The 14,597-nt window shown below is 40.1% G+C and overlaps 1 protein-coding gene across 1 annotated transcript in view; it reads right to left on the bottom strand.

Annotated features, from left to right (window-relative positions):
• Window positions 1-2,943: 2,943 nt before the first annotated feature.
• Window positions 2,944-14,597, bottom strand: part of LOC129189296 (ephrin type-B receptor 1-like) — a 93,886-nt gene continuing 82,232 nt past the window's right edge. Inside the window, exons 18-20 of the mRNA XM_054790864.1 lie at window positions 10,924-11,120; window positions 10,677-10,835; window positions 2,944-8,885 (exon numbers count right to left, since the gene is read on the bottom strand). Of these exons, the coding sequence (XP_054646839.1) occupies window positions 8,774-8,885; window positions 10,677-10,835; window positions 10,924-11,120 (468 nt within the window). The 3' untranslated portion in view covers window positions 2,944-8,773. The remainder of the gene's footprint in view (window positions 8,886-10,676; window positions 10,836-10,923; window positions 11,121-14,597) is intronic.

Here is a 14,597-nt window from a genome sequence, read left to right as displayed (position 1 = left end):
CCAATATCGAGCATCTCTTGTCATAAACCCTTACTACAATGAAACTACATTCAAATACAAATATGGTGCTTTTACCATACACACTTAGTGAAGCGATCATAGAGTTACAATGTTAAAAACAATAGTAAATAGTCGTAATGGAGGTTAAAGGAAAGCGTGGTAATGTAGAAGAAGAAACATCATCTAAAAGTCTAATGCAATCCGGGTTCACCAGTTTAAGCAATATAAAAATACAGGTGCAATGATATTCTCTCCTCTGCTCCGGTGAAGTTAGCGGCTTTATGTCACAGCTAACATGCATTTATGGCATTCATTAGCAAATTTACTAGTTGAATAGTTCCTCTACTGTTACTGTGATGTGTTTAAATTAATGTGAATTAATGAGAGTCGGTGTGCACATGCTTTCAGGGAATGTCTTTCCTTCATTTGTAGGTTTAGCTTTTAAATTTGACTCAATTTATCCGGCATTGTTGATTATGGGGCTTCTGACATTTTCGTGAGTCCTCAGTTGCTTCGAGCACAGCAACTACAACCATTTGTTGAATCATCTTCACACTTCTGCAAACTTTGCCATTCGTCCAATAAGTGAGTGAAAACCCCATCGAAGCACGGCCATGATGAATAATTCAGTCTGCAGGCATGGAAACTGAACTCATGATAAAGCTTTATTGCATCTTTCATTATTTTTCACAATGAATTTGTCGTTTGTCATTTTACAGAGGAACTTATCATCGCATTGAATAACACCTCATAGGATTTAGCTCCTATCAGGCTGACTGTATCGAACAAATGTACTTGAATTACTGTACTGTAATTACTGTAAGGCGTACTTACAGTTGCTTTCGGACATTTCATCATGGGCATGAATGGCCTTAAAGGGATAGTTGGGATTTTTTGACATGAAGTTGTCTGACATCCCCATCAGCAGTGTAGTCCACCAACAGGAAAAAAGAACGACCTCACAAATCGCTCACCATTAAATTAGCCTCCCGCCGTATCGCTGGACACTGTCGCCACTCCATTCTTGTGTATGTCACGAAGGCTCTCGCATCTACTTCCGCGACGGAGCGCCACGGCCTTCTTCTTGAAGCGGAAGAAGACGCGAGCGTCTTCGTCACATTCACAAGAATGGCGACAGAGCGTAGGGATACAGCGGGAGACAAATACAACATACAGCGTTTTGTGAGGTCAGATTTTTTTTCGAGTAGGCATTTTTGTGATGCAAATGTATTACTCTTTTGAACGCATATTGTTTTGAGAAGCCAAACTCCTTACCTGTGAAACCCCAGCGACTACCTGGAACTACGTTCTTCATCATCGAAATCCGACCACAACTGGTTTCACCCCACCAAGTGTGGGGGTGGGGTGGGTGCTGTTGGGGATGTCATACAACTTCATGTCAAAATATCCCTACTATCCCTTTAATAATAGTTATATTGAATATTCATATTCACATAAAAGGATTAGTTTCACAGCATTGGATCCACCAACACTCGGAACAATGGGAAAGTCCAAAGGACTCAGTCATTGTCAGATCTCTCATCTATAATTTGTTTTACATTAATCAAAACACATGCTATTCGGGGGTCCCCTGTACATTTATTTCCTTTGCCACCTATAACAGAAGGCTAAGATGTCGATATTTTGTTCAGATATTACATTGGATTGGATTGGTTTAGCATCTTGAATTCCAAAAATGTATCAAAGGAAGTCCCCCCACCCCACATCCTTCACTTTCTCTCTATGTGCATGGCCCTCGGTGGAAATGTTTGGACACCCCTAAAAGCACTTTAAACTGTAAACTCCTGCATCAAGGATAGATTTTGGGCAACACATGAATACATTATTATGGCATCTCAGAGACAGAGAAAAATAGTACAATATGGAAGCTTTAAAACAAAGAATAACTCTGCTTCCGTCCCGTTCTTGCAAACATGACTTCAACACGGATTTTCACAGCTTATCAGCTTGAGTGACTTTATTGACCAACAGTGCATTGTAAATGTACGATTCAGAAAGTTAACAACTACAAACCTGCACGCTCACCATGTACAAACATTTTTTCAAGTACACCGAACAGCACACACACACAGTATAATACATACCCACGTGTGCACAAGTCCATCATTTACAGGCATGTACACATTATTATAGTACAGTGTTATTATACATTACAGCGGATGCTTTGACCGAAACTTAAGACAGACCACAGCACTTATGAAGCTACGAACTACGAACCAAAAGTGCATCCTTAAAAGTTTGACGGTTAACAACTAGAAATAACACACACCAAAGGGGAGTGCATCTTTTAAAAAGGAAAAATACCTTATTTGCACATCCAGAGAGCATTTGAATTATACTGTTGTTTTTTTTTTAAATAAAAGACTTGGCCAGTCTACAGTATATACTGGGATGGATAGTACTGTAAAAACAGATGAACACTTAACACTTGCTGAAATATGTATTAAGTTAGGCAAAACCAAATGTTTTGCAAAGTCAATGATTTGGTAGGCAGGAGTTCCGTCCATGTGCACTTGGACTTCGGAACACGAGGGTCTCAGATTGAGTCCCGCCGTGGAGAAGAAGACATTGTGACTGTAGTTGCTGGAGAGATGCTAGCCCGCTTCCTGACTACTGTCCTTGAGCAAGACGCCCCTTACATACACACACATATATACAGTGTATATATGTATATATACAGTATATATATATATATACTGTATATATACATATATACTGTATACATACTGTATATATACATATATACTGTATACATACTGTATATATACATATACACATATACATATGTATACACATATACATATGTATACATACATATATACATATATATTGTATATATATATATATATATATATATATATATATATATATATATATATACATACATACATACATACATATATATGCATACATATATATATATCAATATAATTTTGAAAATGCTGAAACTGATTGATTCCTGACTGATTCCTGCACATGCAAACACATGTTGATAATACAGCTATTTTGGTGTGCATCAGGGACTCCATGAACCCAATCAAGTACCGTATTTTCCAGACTAGAAGTCACACTTTTTTCATGGTTTGGGTGGTCCTGCGACTTGTACTCCGGAGAAAAGTTGAGCTTTTGGAAAACTCCCGCCAGGGTGGAGATTTTTAAAAAACTCAGGCTTCAGCGTAATCAGGTGGATGGCGAAGACGGAGCTTTTGGCTTGTTGCTGACAGTTGACGTAACAATTATGTGCCGTTATTACTACATGAGTACAGTTTAATGTGCGCTGCTTTCAAGCGTGCTGAAATGACTTTTTGTGTGTTTAAGAGTAAACATACAAAGTAAACACTTTCACTTTACATTGATGGACAAAGGCGCCATTGTGGGCTTGGGAGGACGCTATACTGCTGCTGTTATGCTCGCTATACAGCTAAGACACCCCGATGGCAATTTGGGACAAGACCCGATCAGACCTCTAGCTGGTGGGACAACTTTCATAAGCATGTTGTTATTTTTGAAGAATGGCGTGGGAAGGTTAGCATGGCAAGAAGCTTGGGATTGCTTCTGCTGTACATCGCCATGTTTGTTACGATAGGTCTACAGAAATGATGTCATCGGCTCCTCTGATTGGTTAAAAATTGAATAAAAACAGTCTATGGCTGCAGCGCCCCCCTTACTTTGGCATGCGCGTGACAGCCACAAACGCCCCCCAAAAAGAAAATCATATTCTACAGATTACAAGCTGCAAGTAGCGAAATATGCAGCTGAAAATGGTCATCGAGCCGCAGAAAGGAAGTTTGGAGGGAATGAGAAACTTGTGAGGGACTGTCGAAAAGTGGAGAATACACTAACTGCAATGGAGGAAACAAAGCTAATTGTAGGCTAAAACGCAGATGGCCGCAGAGAGCGGAGCGGGTTCTCAAGTGGGTGCTTGAACAACGTGCTGCCGGGAGACGCTTGTCAACAGCGCAGTTTCCTCTCCACGCCCTGGTAGGTGCGAAGGCGATGCATATAGATGACTTTGCGGGTTGTTTAGGCTACAGTTATCTGAATAACTATAGGTCACGTTAACATACCACCTATTCACGGCACATTAACCGCCTATTTAGCCTGTTGTTCTCCATTTTATTGTTATTACTATAACTTGCTTTCAAGCCGAAATGTCTGTTCTTGGTCTCCGATTTTACAAAATAAATTTACCCCCAAAAATGTGACTTTTTTCCCTCTCCATTGTGCATTTCTGGCTGGTGCGACTTACGCTGCGGAGCGACTGATAGTCCAGAAAATAGGGTGAGTACTAAGAGAAATGAGAAAGGTAATATAAAAAAACACATCGGGTGGCTCTCCTTTGTCTGGTTTCTCGTTTAGAGGTAGCTTTCCAGTTGGATCATTATTAAGAATTTGTCCTCAAGCAGCACAAACATTTAGTTTTTTTTTTTTTCCCAGAAAATACTCAAAATAGTAAATTTTTGGCAGAAGACGATAACAGCATCTGTTGACCATTTCGCAGGTCATCACTGCTGGTCGGTTGCTTGATTATTCATTTTGGAGGAGTATATCCTTTCTTCCCAAAACACCCAATAGCCTGTTCTCACAAAAATGTAGTCAGATGTCCTAAAAAACGTGTACATTGTACTGTACTTTCATAGAATATAGACAGATTATTGTAAGTATGTGACATTTTTTCATAATGTATTGCAATGTTATGGCAAAATGTTTTCCCGTCCAAATGCAGTTTTCAGGGTCGTGTTTGTGGAGCCGCATCAATGTGGGGTCAGAGCATTTCCACACAGCTTGAACAATACATTAGTGCTTTAATTTGGTCGCAACAAAATGTAAACAATAATATAATACCGATAATATCATGGCATAATATATATATAATGAAGAATATGGTGGATGCTGCTTACAGCTTTAAGGAATGTCCACAAGGTACAAATATAGTCCCTTAATGGAGGCCAACTTCTGGAAAGAATGGATATGTCCATCGGAAGGAAGCCCTTACCCTATACGCCTGCGGGCGATGTGTTCAAGGTGCTGAAAAATAGTTTCATAAGGACATGACAACGCTTCAATTCTTGTATACTTTCCAAAAGAAGTCTCGTGAAACAGGATAACCATCTAATAGGCTGGTAATAACTTTCAGTTTGCAAAATATGAAACACACATATACATTCCACTATGTTGTTTGGTGGTATTTTAAAGATGAAATATGAAAGCCTTTTATCTTGAACTGGAATGACATTCATCACATAACAGACTTCCTACATAAATTCCTATGTTGTGTTATGGAGTTAAGGTGGTTTTACATTCCACATAAGACAATGGTTAGAAATGGTTATTAATATCTGACTTATTAATGAGTTAGCAGATTAAGATCACATTCATCCAGCCATGTCTACATCAATCCCATCCATCATATCCCTGAGACTTCCTCATGATGTTTATTTTCACTAAGACAAGACATGAAAGCCAGTCTGTTTCATAACAGGCCAACTTAATATCTTTTGTTTTGGCGTCTTACATGAGTGTATTGATGCTGTTTTTATGAAACCTTTCAAGCAGCAAAGAAACGGTTCCTCCAGAGGTGTTTAGCAACTCACACTCTCCCACTTCTTCTCAACAAATTCCAGACTCAAATTTTGAACATTCTGAGGTTGCCAGGCAACGCATGCAGATCTGTTCACACCCGTGGAGCTTTTGTGAGGGGTGGAAAATGGTGTGTTTAAAATATTTGCAAGGTCATGTAGAAATAACAAAAAAGCTGTGAAGCTCTTGATGAACAGTGGTGTTAGACCAAACACGGATTTCAGTCATGCAGCAAACAAAACCTACTTAATGTCTGTAAATATTCCCATTCGTTCATTCACTGTCTTCTCAGGGCATTGAATCGATCACACGACAGACTGTTCAGGTTGTCTTAGAAGACGTTTCGCCTCTCATCCGAGCAGGCTTCATCAATTCATTCTCAAAGACTAGATAGGACAGCTGTAGCTGAGAAAAAAACCTATGAAATGTCCGTCATTGAGAACCTAGATGCAGATGGGTGAAAAATCCTAAGCCAACGTTTTGGGCTATATTCATCTGCAACACAGGTTGCCTCTGATGATGTGTTACTTTATAAACAACATGACACCTACTGGAAGTGAAAACGGAAGAACTAAAATACAAGAACTCAGCCTGCAAGCTGACAGTTTCTTCCCTTCCTTCTCCTTTGTAAATTCATCCAGAAGAACTCTGCGAGATCAGAGGTCACTGATGGTCAATCACCTGCATTTTAGTTCATTCTAAATTTTTATGGGGGTGAGGTCAGGGCTTCATCAAAGCTTGCCTTTTATGTACCTTGCTTTGCAAGTCATTTAGTACTAGGGGGCGCATTCTCTGCAAATGCGCAAAGGATGCACACCGCATGGAGCACAGGGCACCATGTCAGCCCAAGGCAGGAGAACAAAGACAAACCTTTGAAGGCAGAGCACACCTCCGAACAGAATATTGTTCCTGTTCATTTGTTATTTTGCACTAAAAATAACTTATTGAACAATTGTAACATATAAAATTGTGCTTAGGGCTCCTATTTGGGCAGGGATGGCCCTGTTGCTTTGTGTCATAGGGCACAGACTTGCTGGAACAGACACAAACAGCCTTCCCCAAAATGTTTCCAGTACACTGGAAGCATAGGATTTGTCTACTATGCCTTGGTAAGATAAAACATTAAGATTCAAGGGGAGACTTTGGGATCCAGTCTAACTCCTGATTGTTTCACTAGCAGTGTCCTATTTGGGTGGCTGGTGAGTCGAAAGAACTGATTGATGCAAAGACCTCCTCCTGCTTGGTGCAAAATGATCATCACCCTTTGGATGACAGCTGCAGACGTGTGGAAGAAATAGATGTCAGCTGATGACAGCTGATGTGCATGTTCAAGTGAGGTGTTCGTAATTGACTTGCTGTCGTTTGTAGGTTTTGCAGTTACAGTGGTGTGAAAAGTGTTTACCCCCCACGTGATTTCTTATTTTTCTGCACGTTTGTTACATTTAAATGTTTCAGATCATCAAACAAACGTACATTTTAGTCAATGGCATAGCCATGTGCGAAAACGTGATTTCCCCCGAAACCTAATAACTGGTTGGGCCACCCTCAGCAATCAAGCGTTTGCCATAACTTGCAATGAGTCTCTTACAGCGCTGTGGGAGAATTTTGGCCCACTCATCTTTGCAGAATTGTTGTAATTCAGCTACATTGTAGGGTTTTCGAGCATGGACGGCCTTCTTATGGTCATGCCACAGCATCTGAATGGGATTCAGGTCAGGACTTTGACTAGACCACTCCAAAGTCTTCATTTTGTTTTTCTTCAGCCATTCAGAGGTGGACTTGCTGGAGTGTTTTGGATCATTGTCCTGCTGCAGAACCCAAGTTCGGTTCAGCTTGAGGTCACGAACAGACGGCCAGACATTCTCCTTCAGGATTTTTTGGTAGACAGCACAATTCATGGTTCCATTTATCACAGCAAGTCTTCCAGGTCCTGAAGCAGGAAAACAGGGCCATGTAGGTTTGGGTTTTTCTATCCCTTAATAATAAAAACTTTCATTTAAAAAGCGCATTTTGTGTTCAGTTGTGTTGTCACTGACTAATATTTCAACTGTTTGACGATCTAAAACATTAAAGTGTGGCAAACATCCATAAGGAAGGAGGCAGAAACTTTTTCATACCACTGTAAATCACAAAATTATTTTGTGAGCTTTTTTTTTTTTTTTCTACTACTCAATTCAGTGACTTCCTTAATTTTTCTTTCCTTCCTTAATTTTTCTTTCCTTCCTTCCAACCTGCTGTGACCTTCCAGTTGTCTTGTTTTGTTTTTTTCCCTTGTACATGCCTCCGGGTTTTTATTACTTCCTCCTTCTGGTCTATAATTAGTTCCACTTCAATACAAATTGCTCCAACTGTAAAATGTCACTTATTTTAAGTCCTCTGAATGACTCGTCTGAGTAGGCCAGGCATTGCAAGCTCTCTGCATGAAAGACGTGATCGTAAACATACCGAGAAAAATATGAAACCTTGTCGACTTTGTTTCATCAAAAGCCAAGAATCAACCCTAGGAAGATAACTGTGTAGTACCAATAAACACCATACTTATCAACAAATTAGGAAATACTGTAGGAAATAAACATCCCATATGATATGTACAGACTCTTCAATATGAAGATAGATCGGCACAGTCCATTTCAACTGTGGGTTCTTCTGTATTTCAATTGTGGCAGTTGTCACAGAGACAGTGGAGTAGTCTTTTTTTATACACACAAGAAACACTTAATAGGCTTTTTGACCTGTTTTTGTTGTCAACACGATTGTTCATTCAGGACACTCTCCCCTTACTGGTAAGTTGGTGCAATTGCTGCTTAAGGAGGAGCATCAAGCCACGATGCCCTTGAATCAAACTGTCAAGTTGTAAAAACTGCTTTGTGGATGGATGGATGGAGGGAAATGGGCTTTTATGATTGCAGTTTTTTCAGGTCAGATCAGATCAGGCTTTGTAAAGAGCATATACTTATCGTTATTCCACCACTTAAAAGCATGCTGACCTTGCATTGGCTCTTGCAAATGTGCATTTAATCACTTCCAAAGTTGAAAAGGATCTCTGCTGCTGAAAAGATGGGCAGAGAATAGAAGTCTGACCAGCGATTGTAAAAGGAAACGGAACAAGTGTGCAAAGGTGAAGCACTCCTCTTGCGTGAAGACTTTAAACCAACTAGTTTGAAGATGCTGATTACACGGATTCAGTAGGAGACTGGTCATCGATGTGGTGCCTCATTGACTGAACGCTTGTAAGAATTTTCTTCTGGTGTCCAGCGAGAGACACTCCGATCCTCTGGAGGTCTCTGAGAATACATAGAATAAAAGACAGGTATGAGGTTACATTGTCATTCTGAGGAAAACACTGATTGCAGCTAATTTCTCTTTTTTAGGTTTGTGTTGGAAAATAAAATTGAAGCAAATAAAGTTGTGGCGAGCAAGGGTTGACAGCTCCCAGTTGCTACAGACTCTTAAATGGGTGGGGAAGGAGGGAGCAATGCATTACTACTACTACAACTACAGTAATCCCTCGTTCGTCGCGGTTAATTGGTTCCAGACCCAACTGTGATAAGTGAATTTTTGCGAAGGAGGAGACTTTATTTATAAATGGAATATTTTGGTAGTCAAAAAACAGGAAACATGTTTACAACCTTCTACAAGTAAATATTATTAGAGCCCTCTAGACATCAAATCACACCCCTGTAGTCACCTTTACACTGGAGTAAATAAACCATTTAAGACATAAATAAGACTCATACTCGTGGGTATTACTACAAAGACAGGAAGTGATGTCAGAGGTTCAGAGTTGAGTTTCAGCTTTGCATGGATAATGGCTGCAAAAGTAGCCCGTGTTTGAATTTTATTTTATTATAGATTATTGGGGCTGTTGCGAGATAATTCAAACCTGCAATAAAAGCCTGTTGTTCTGGCGATCAAGTCTGATCCTTGTGTGTCTTACCAAACATTACAGTAACACTACTGACACCTAGTGACCAGTGTAGAATACTACATTTCATCAACGTCTTTGAATGAGTATTTTGAATGCTCTACATTTTAGTTCATTTAGTCATTTTTATGCTTGAAAATGCAGGCAATAAATACGGAACATTTGCTTAAATATGAATAAATATTTTTGACTAAGAATTAGTCAGCCACGAAATAGCATGATTTAATAAGTAATATATTTTTGAAAACCTGTGTGATAAGAGTTAATTGGAAATGTGAAGTGCCCTCTTTAAATTTTGTACATAGGGCAACCAACCTCCTGCTCTTGTCCGTGTCTCCCATTGACAGGGTGTTTCTAAAAATGCCCTGCTGTCAAGGGAAAATCTGCTGCTAGCTCCAAAATAGACAAGAGATGAGATACATTACAGTACAATACAACCTGAACCTGATGTGAGTTTATATAGGAATCCACATCCGAGGGGAGGGATGATCTCCTCCTCCTGTGAGGGACAGAGCCGTTGAAGGGCAGACTCACATGCCTAGATACCCAAGGCTATTTGAATCAGGTGATAAGCATGTGGATGACTTGTTTTGGAGACAAAGGGCCTCTAGCCTCAAGCAGATAATCATAGCAAGTCAGTACGGCAATGTGTATCTTGGCAGAAATACATATGTATATTAGTGCATAATTGTCACTAATATCAGTAAAATCATATGGAATAATAGACACAAAACATTTTAGAAGTGCAATAACAAACCATATTTTCCAAACACCAACTAATAGGTAACAATAAGTAACAGTTAGCAGAAGCAGCAGCATGAAAGCACATAAAAGATGAATCCTGTATTAAAGTGTAGACAATAGCACTGCTGGCAGCACAATGAATAATCATTATTTTGAAATTAGAGCAATTCATCGCGAGTGATGGCAGTTGCACGATGATAACGAAAGGGAGCGGGGATGGACGCTCGTAGACAGCCAGGGGGAGGGCTCAGAATGGCAGACAGATGCACACATGGCCCAGCCAACCAGCCGCCCAGCCAGATCTCCTACTAACAAGATGCACACTTGGCAGAGGAACAGTGTGAAACGCACGCAGTGAGAGGCAGACAGAGCGGGAAAAAAAAGAGACGCTTAAAAGAGGACGTACTCTGCTGTGATTTGAGTGACGAGCGGCAAAGAGGTGAAGCCTGATCCCAGGAAGGAGTCTCTATACTGGGTCATCTTCAGTGCAGCCAGCCAGTCCTCTACAGAACTCACCCTGCTCAAATCTGGAGCGCCACGATCTAACAAAGGATGATGGGATGGACTGGCAGAGGAGAGATTGGGCGGTATAAGAAAAGACATATTTAACATTCAGTGTATGTTTTTCAGTCTTCTTCTCCATCTCCCCTCACCCTGGAGCAACATTGTTGGTGCCGGCTTTCAGGGATGCAGGGTTGCGTATCATTTTGTCCAGCATGTTGACAACATCCGGGAACTTTGGCCGTGCGTTCCTGTCTTTTTGCCAGCAGTCCAGCATCAGCTGGTGAAGCACTGTTGGACAGTCCATAGGAGCTGGCAGCCGGAAGTCCTGCTCAATGGCGTTGATTACCTAGGACATGAATTAAGAGAATGCTCAAGTACAAATTTGTATTAAAAACAACAACAAAAACTATTGTGATATACTAACAATATACAGTGTTTTCCATACATTCATTTATTTGTGGTGGGCCCGCTATAATTCAAGTTGGACTGCCACAGATAGATTTGCTGCTACTTGTTCGCACTTGCTCTTAAACCCATTACCAGGACTGTCTGTGAATGTATCTTGTTGTTACAACGCTGTACAGTAGATGGCGGCTGCATCATAACTCCGCTTGTACGTACGTACCTGTCTGCCAAGGAATAAGAAGACGGAGCAGGAAGGATCAGTGTTGTCAAGTTAGCGACTTTGTCGCTATATTTAGTGAATAATCAGACTTTTAAAAAAAAGCAACTATTGACAAATCTAGTGAAGAGACTTTTGCCGACTCTGACATGAACGCGTGTATCGCTCTGCTCAAAGAGCAGCCATTTAATAAAACCTCCAACAATGTCGTGTGCGGCAATGTGTCATACATTTGAATACCACAAAACACAAATGTTAATGCAGGGACAAATTATGAACTTGATGAGTATTTTTAGTGATTGGCAATTTTTTTGGTTAAAAATCAACTTACTTCGCAATATTCTTTGGACATTAACAAGATTAAAGGATTATAAATTTTAATCCATTTTTTCTAGTACAGTTGTCACTCACCACTTTGTGGCTCAAATTTCACGGTTTCGCTCTATCCCGTTTTTTTAAAAATATATTAATTAATGAATCATGCAGTTTCATGGTTGAATAAAGCATAATCATTAGTCAGAACATATGCATATTTAAGCAAATGTTACGTATTTCTTTGCCTAAATTAATCAGATTATTAGTCTAGTAATGGATCAATTAATTTAAATACAAATATAAGGCATTCAAAAGACCCATTCAAAGGCGTTGATATACAGTAGTATAGTTTCAGGAATGTTACTGTAAGGTTCGGTGAGAAACAAGCGCTAGACTTGATCTCTGGAACAACAGGCTTTTATTGCAGGTTTGAATTCTCTCACAACAGGTACAATAATCCCTATTCAAAATATGGGCTACTGAGTTTCACGGCAAGGTGAAACTCAACTCTGAACCTTTGACATCACTTCCTGTCTGCTCCTCTTTCAGGTCCTTTAGGGAAGACATTTATAGTAACACACATAGCCATGAGTCTTATTTCTGTCTTAAATTGCTTATTTAGTCTTATTTTGTCTACTATCTTGGATAAAACAACTCTACGGGGTGCTATTTCATGTCTAGAGGGGTCTAATAATGTAAGGTCGTGAAGAGGTTTTCTTTGTTCTAACCACAAACATATTCCATTTATAAATAAGGAATCCTACTTTGAGGAAATTCACTTATTACTATCAGGTCTGGAACCAATTAACCGCGATAAACGAGGGATTACTGTACTCCACATTATTTGTTTATGACTTTCTACAAGCTCAACTGGGGGCATTGAAGAGGGTACTGTTCTCCTATTGTTTTATTTTTAAAAAGGAAAAACTGTAGAAACCACAGAAACTTGCATCTGTAAAGAGGATATATTTTCCATTTCAGAACTTCATTCCGGCACTGCTTGCAATCACACAGGAAATCAAGCTATTCATCTGCAAGTAGCAGCGGTGTTTGCTGCTGGCTGTGATGCAGGTACTTTTGCACATACGAGCTCTTCATTTCATTACTGCAGTTACCGTTTTTACAGTAGTAAAGGTCATTTCAGGTTTTCGGTGAAAAAAATATAGCAAGCTAGTTTTAAATATGCATCCTGTTTTTTATAGTTTGACCTCTGTGTGTTTGTGGACTGTAGTCTTCTCCTTGTTAGATTATTGACCTGGAAAACCTTGTTTTATCTCCGCCTACTCCGCCTCTCAGCCGAGCCTCCAACCCTTCACAGTCTTTGCCTTTTAAGCTTTGAGCTGCCTTTCACAAAGTAGAAGTGAAAGTCCTTGAAATTCCACTTCATGTTTTTTTACCAGTCAAATGTAAACTTGCAAGCCACCATCCGTGTACTTGTAAGCCCATTGTGTGGGACGTTGAGGGACAACCACACTGCTCAGGCTGTAAATGCTGCAGCGGGGATTTGTCTGTGCACTAAATGAACTCTTCTCGACCCTAACACATTTCTCTGACTTTCTGCAGCAAAGTGATGCCTTATAAGCGTCACTGTCAATCAAAATAGCACGAAGTGTAGTGAAACATCACAGGTATCTGTCATGATTAATTCATGTCCAACACAGCACCGCTGGTAGCCCCACTGACAATTTCATCTTTCCCCTCGTCTTTGAAATATTTTGGGTGTTAGAACTGGATATGTGTGTGAGTGGTGCAGCTGTGTGTGAGGTTCATGCATACTTAATACCCCACCAGACCCTTGTTAGCTGCAGTGCTGCCGCATACTTTCCTCATCATTATACACTCTGTGCCATTATAAAAATGTCTCTATCACTACACTGACTCTGTCATGCCTCTGCTGCATCGGCTGCTTCTCTTGCTCCGGGGCAGCCATGGGGGAATAAGAGGTGAGGCTGCAAGAGAGCTGATCAGCGTGTGGGAAAGAGATGAATTGTGAAACTTGGGGGAAGTTTATCTTTATGGAGTTTAACAAGCAAAGATTGAGATGCAATGTTTGGTTTAGTTGTATTAGTAAATTCCATTCATTCATTTTCTATGCCGCTAATCCTCATTAGGGTTGCAGGGGTATGCTGGAGCCTATCCTAGCTGACTTTGGGCGAGAGGCGGGGTACACCCTGGACTGGTCGCCAGCCAATCGCATATAGACAAACAAACATTCACACTCCCATTCATAATTTAGACAATTTAGAGTCACCAATTAACCTGCATTAACATGGTTGTTTCTTTGGAATGTGGGAGGAAACCGGGCAGTACCCGGGGAGAGCATGCAAACTCCACACAGAGCTGCCCAAGCGGAGATTCGAACCCAGGTCTTCCCGATCTCCTGACTTTGTGGCCAAAATGCTAACCACTTGGTAAATTGGTAGATTACTTTCCCAAAAAGGTAACTGAATGAATAGTTTTTTTGAAAAACCGTCAAATATCCGGTGTTTATTAAATGCTTACAATCCCAGTGCATAATGAAACGACCCACTTGGGGGTTTTGTGTTAATGTTCAGATTCCTGATGTCCATGAATGCACCTCGCGTGTGATTGATGGTTGTGGCGAGGATGCAGAGACGTGCAGGTTGGAGATGTTGTAAATGAGAACTGCTGTGAAGTGTTAAGGGGAGAATAAAGCTTAAAAAGAGCGTCAGACTCTACTCGTTACTCGAAAAACAATAACGCCAATATTTTCAATGCCGTTACTGCCAATACTGATTATTATACAATGCAGTTAAAACACGTTGGTGTTAAAGTTTAACAAGGATTTTTTTTAATTTTTTTATTTTTACCAGAGTTATCTGTCGACCTATCTAAATAAACTAAAAAAAACATCAAATGTCCATT

This window comes from Dunckerocampus dactyliophorus, chromosome 10 (genome assembly GCF_027744805.1).
Source record: "Dunckerocampus dactyliophorus isolate RoL2022-P2 chromosome 10, RoL_Ddac_1.1, whole genome shotgun sequence".
NCBI classification, from domain to species: Eukaryota; Metazoa; Chordata; class Actinopteri; order Syngnathiformes; family Syngnathidae; genus Dunckerocampus; species Dunckerocampus dactyliophorus.
Note: the sequence above shows the minus strand (reverse complement) of the source record. Positions and strands in the feature narration are given on the sequence as shown.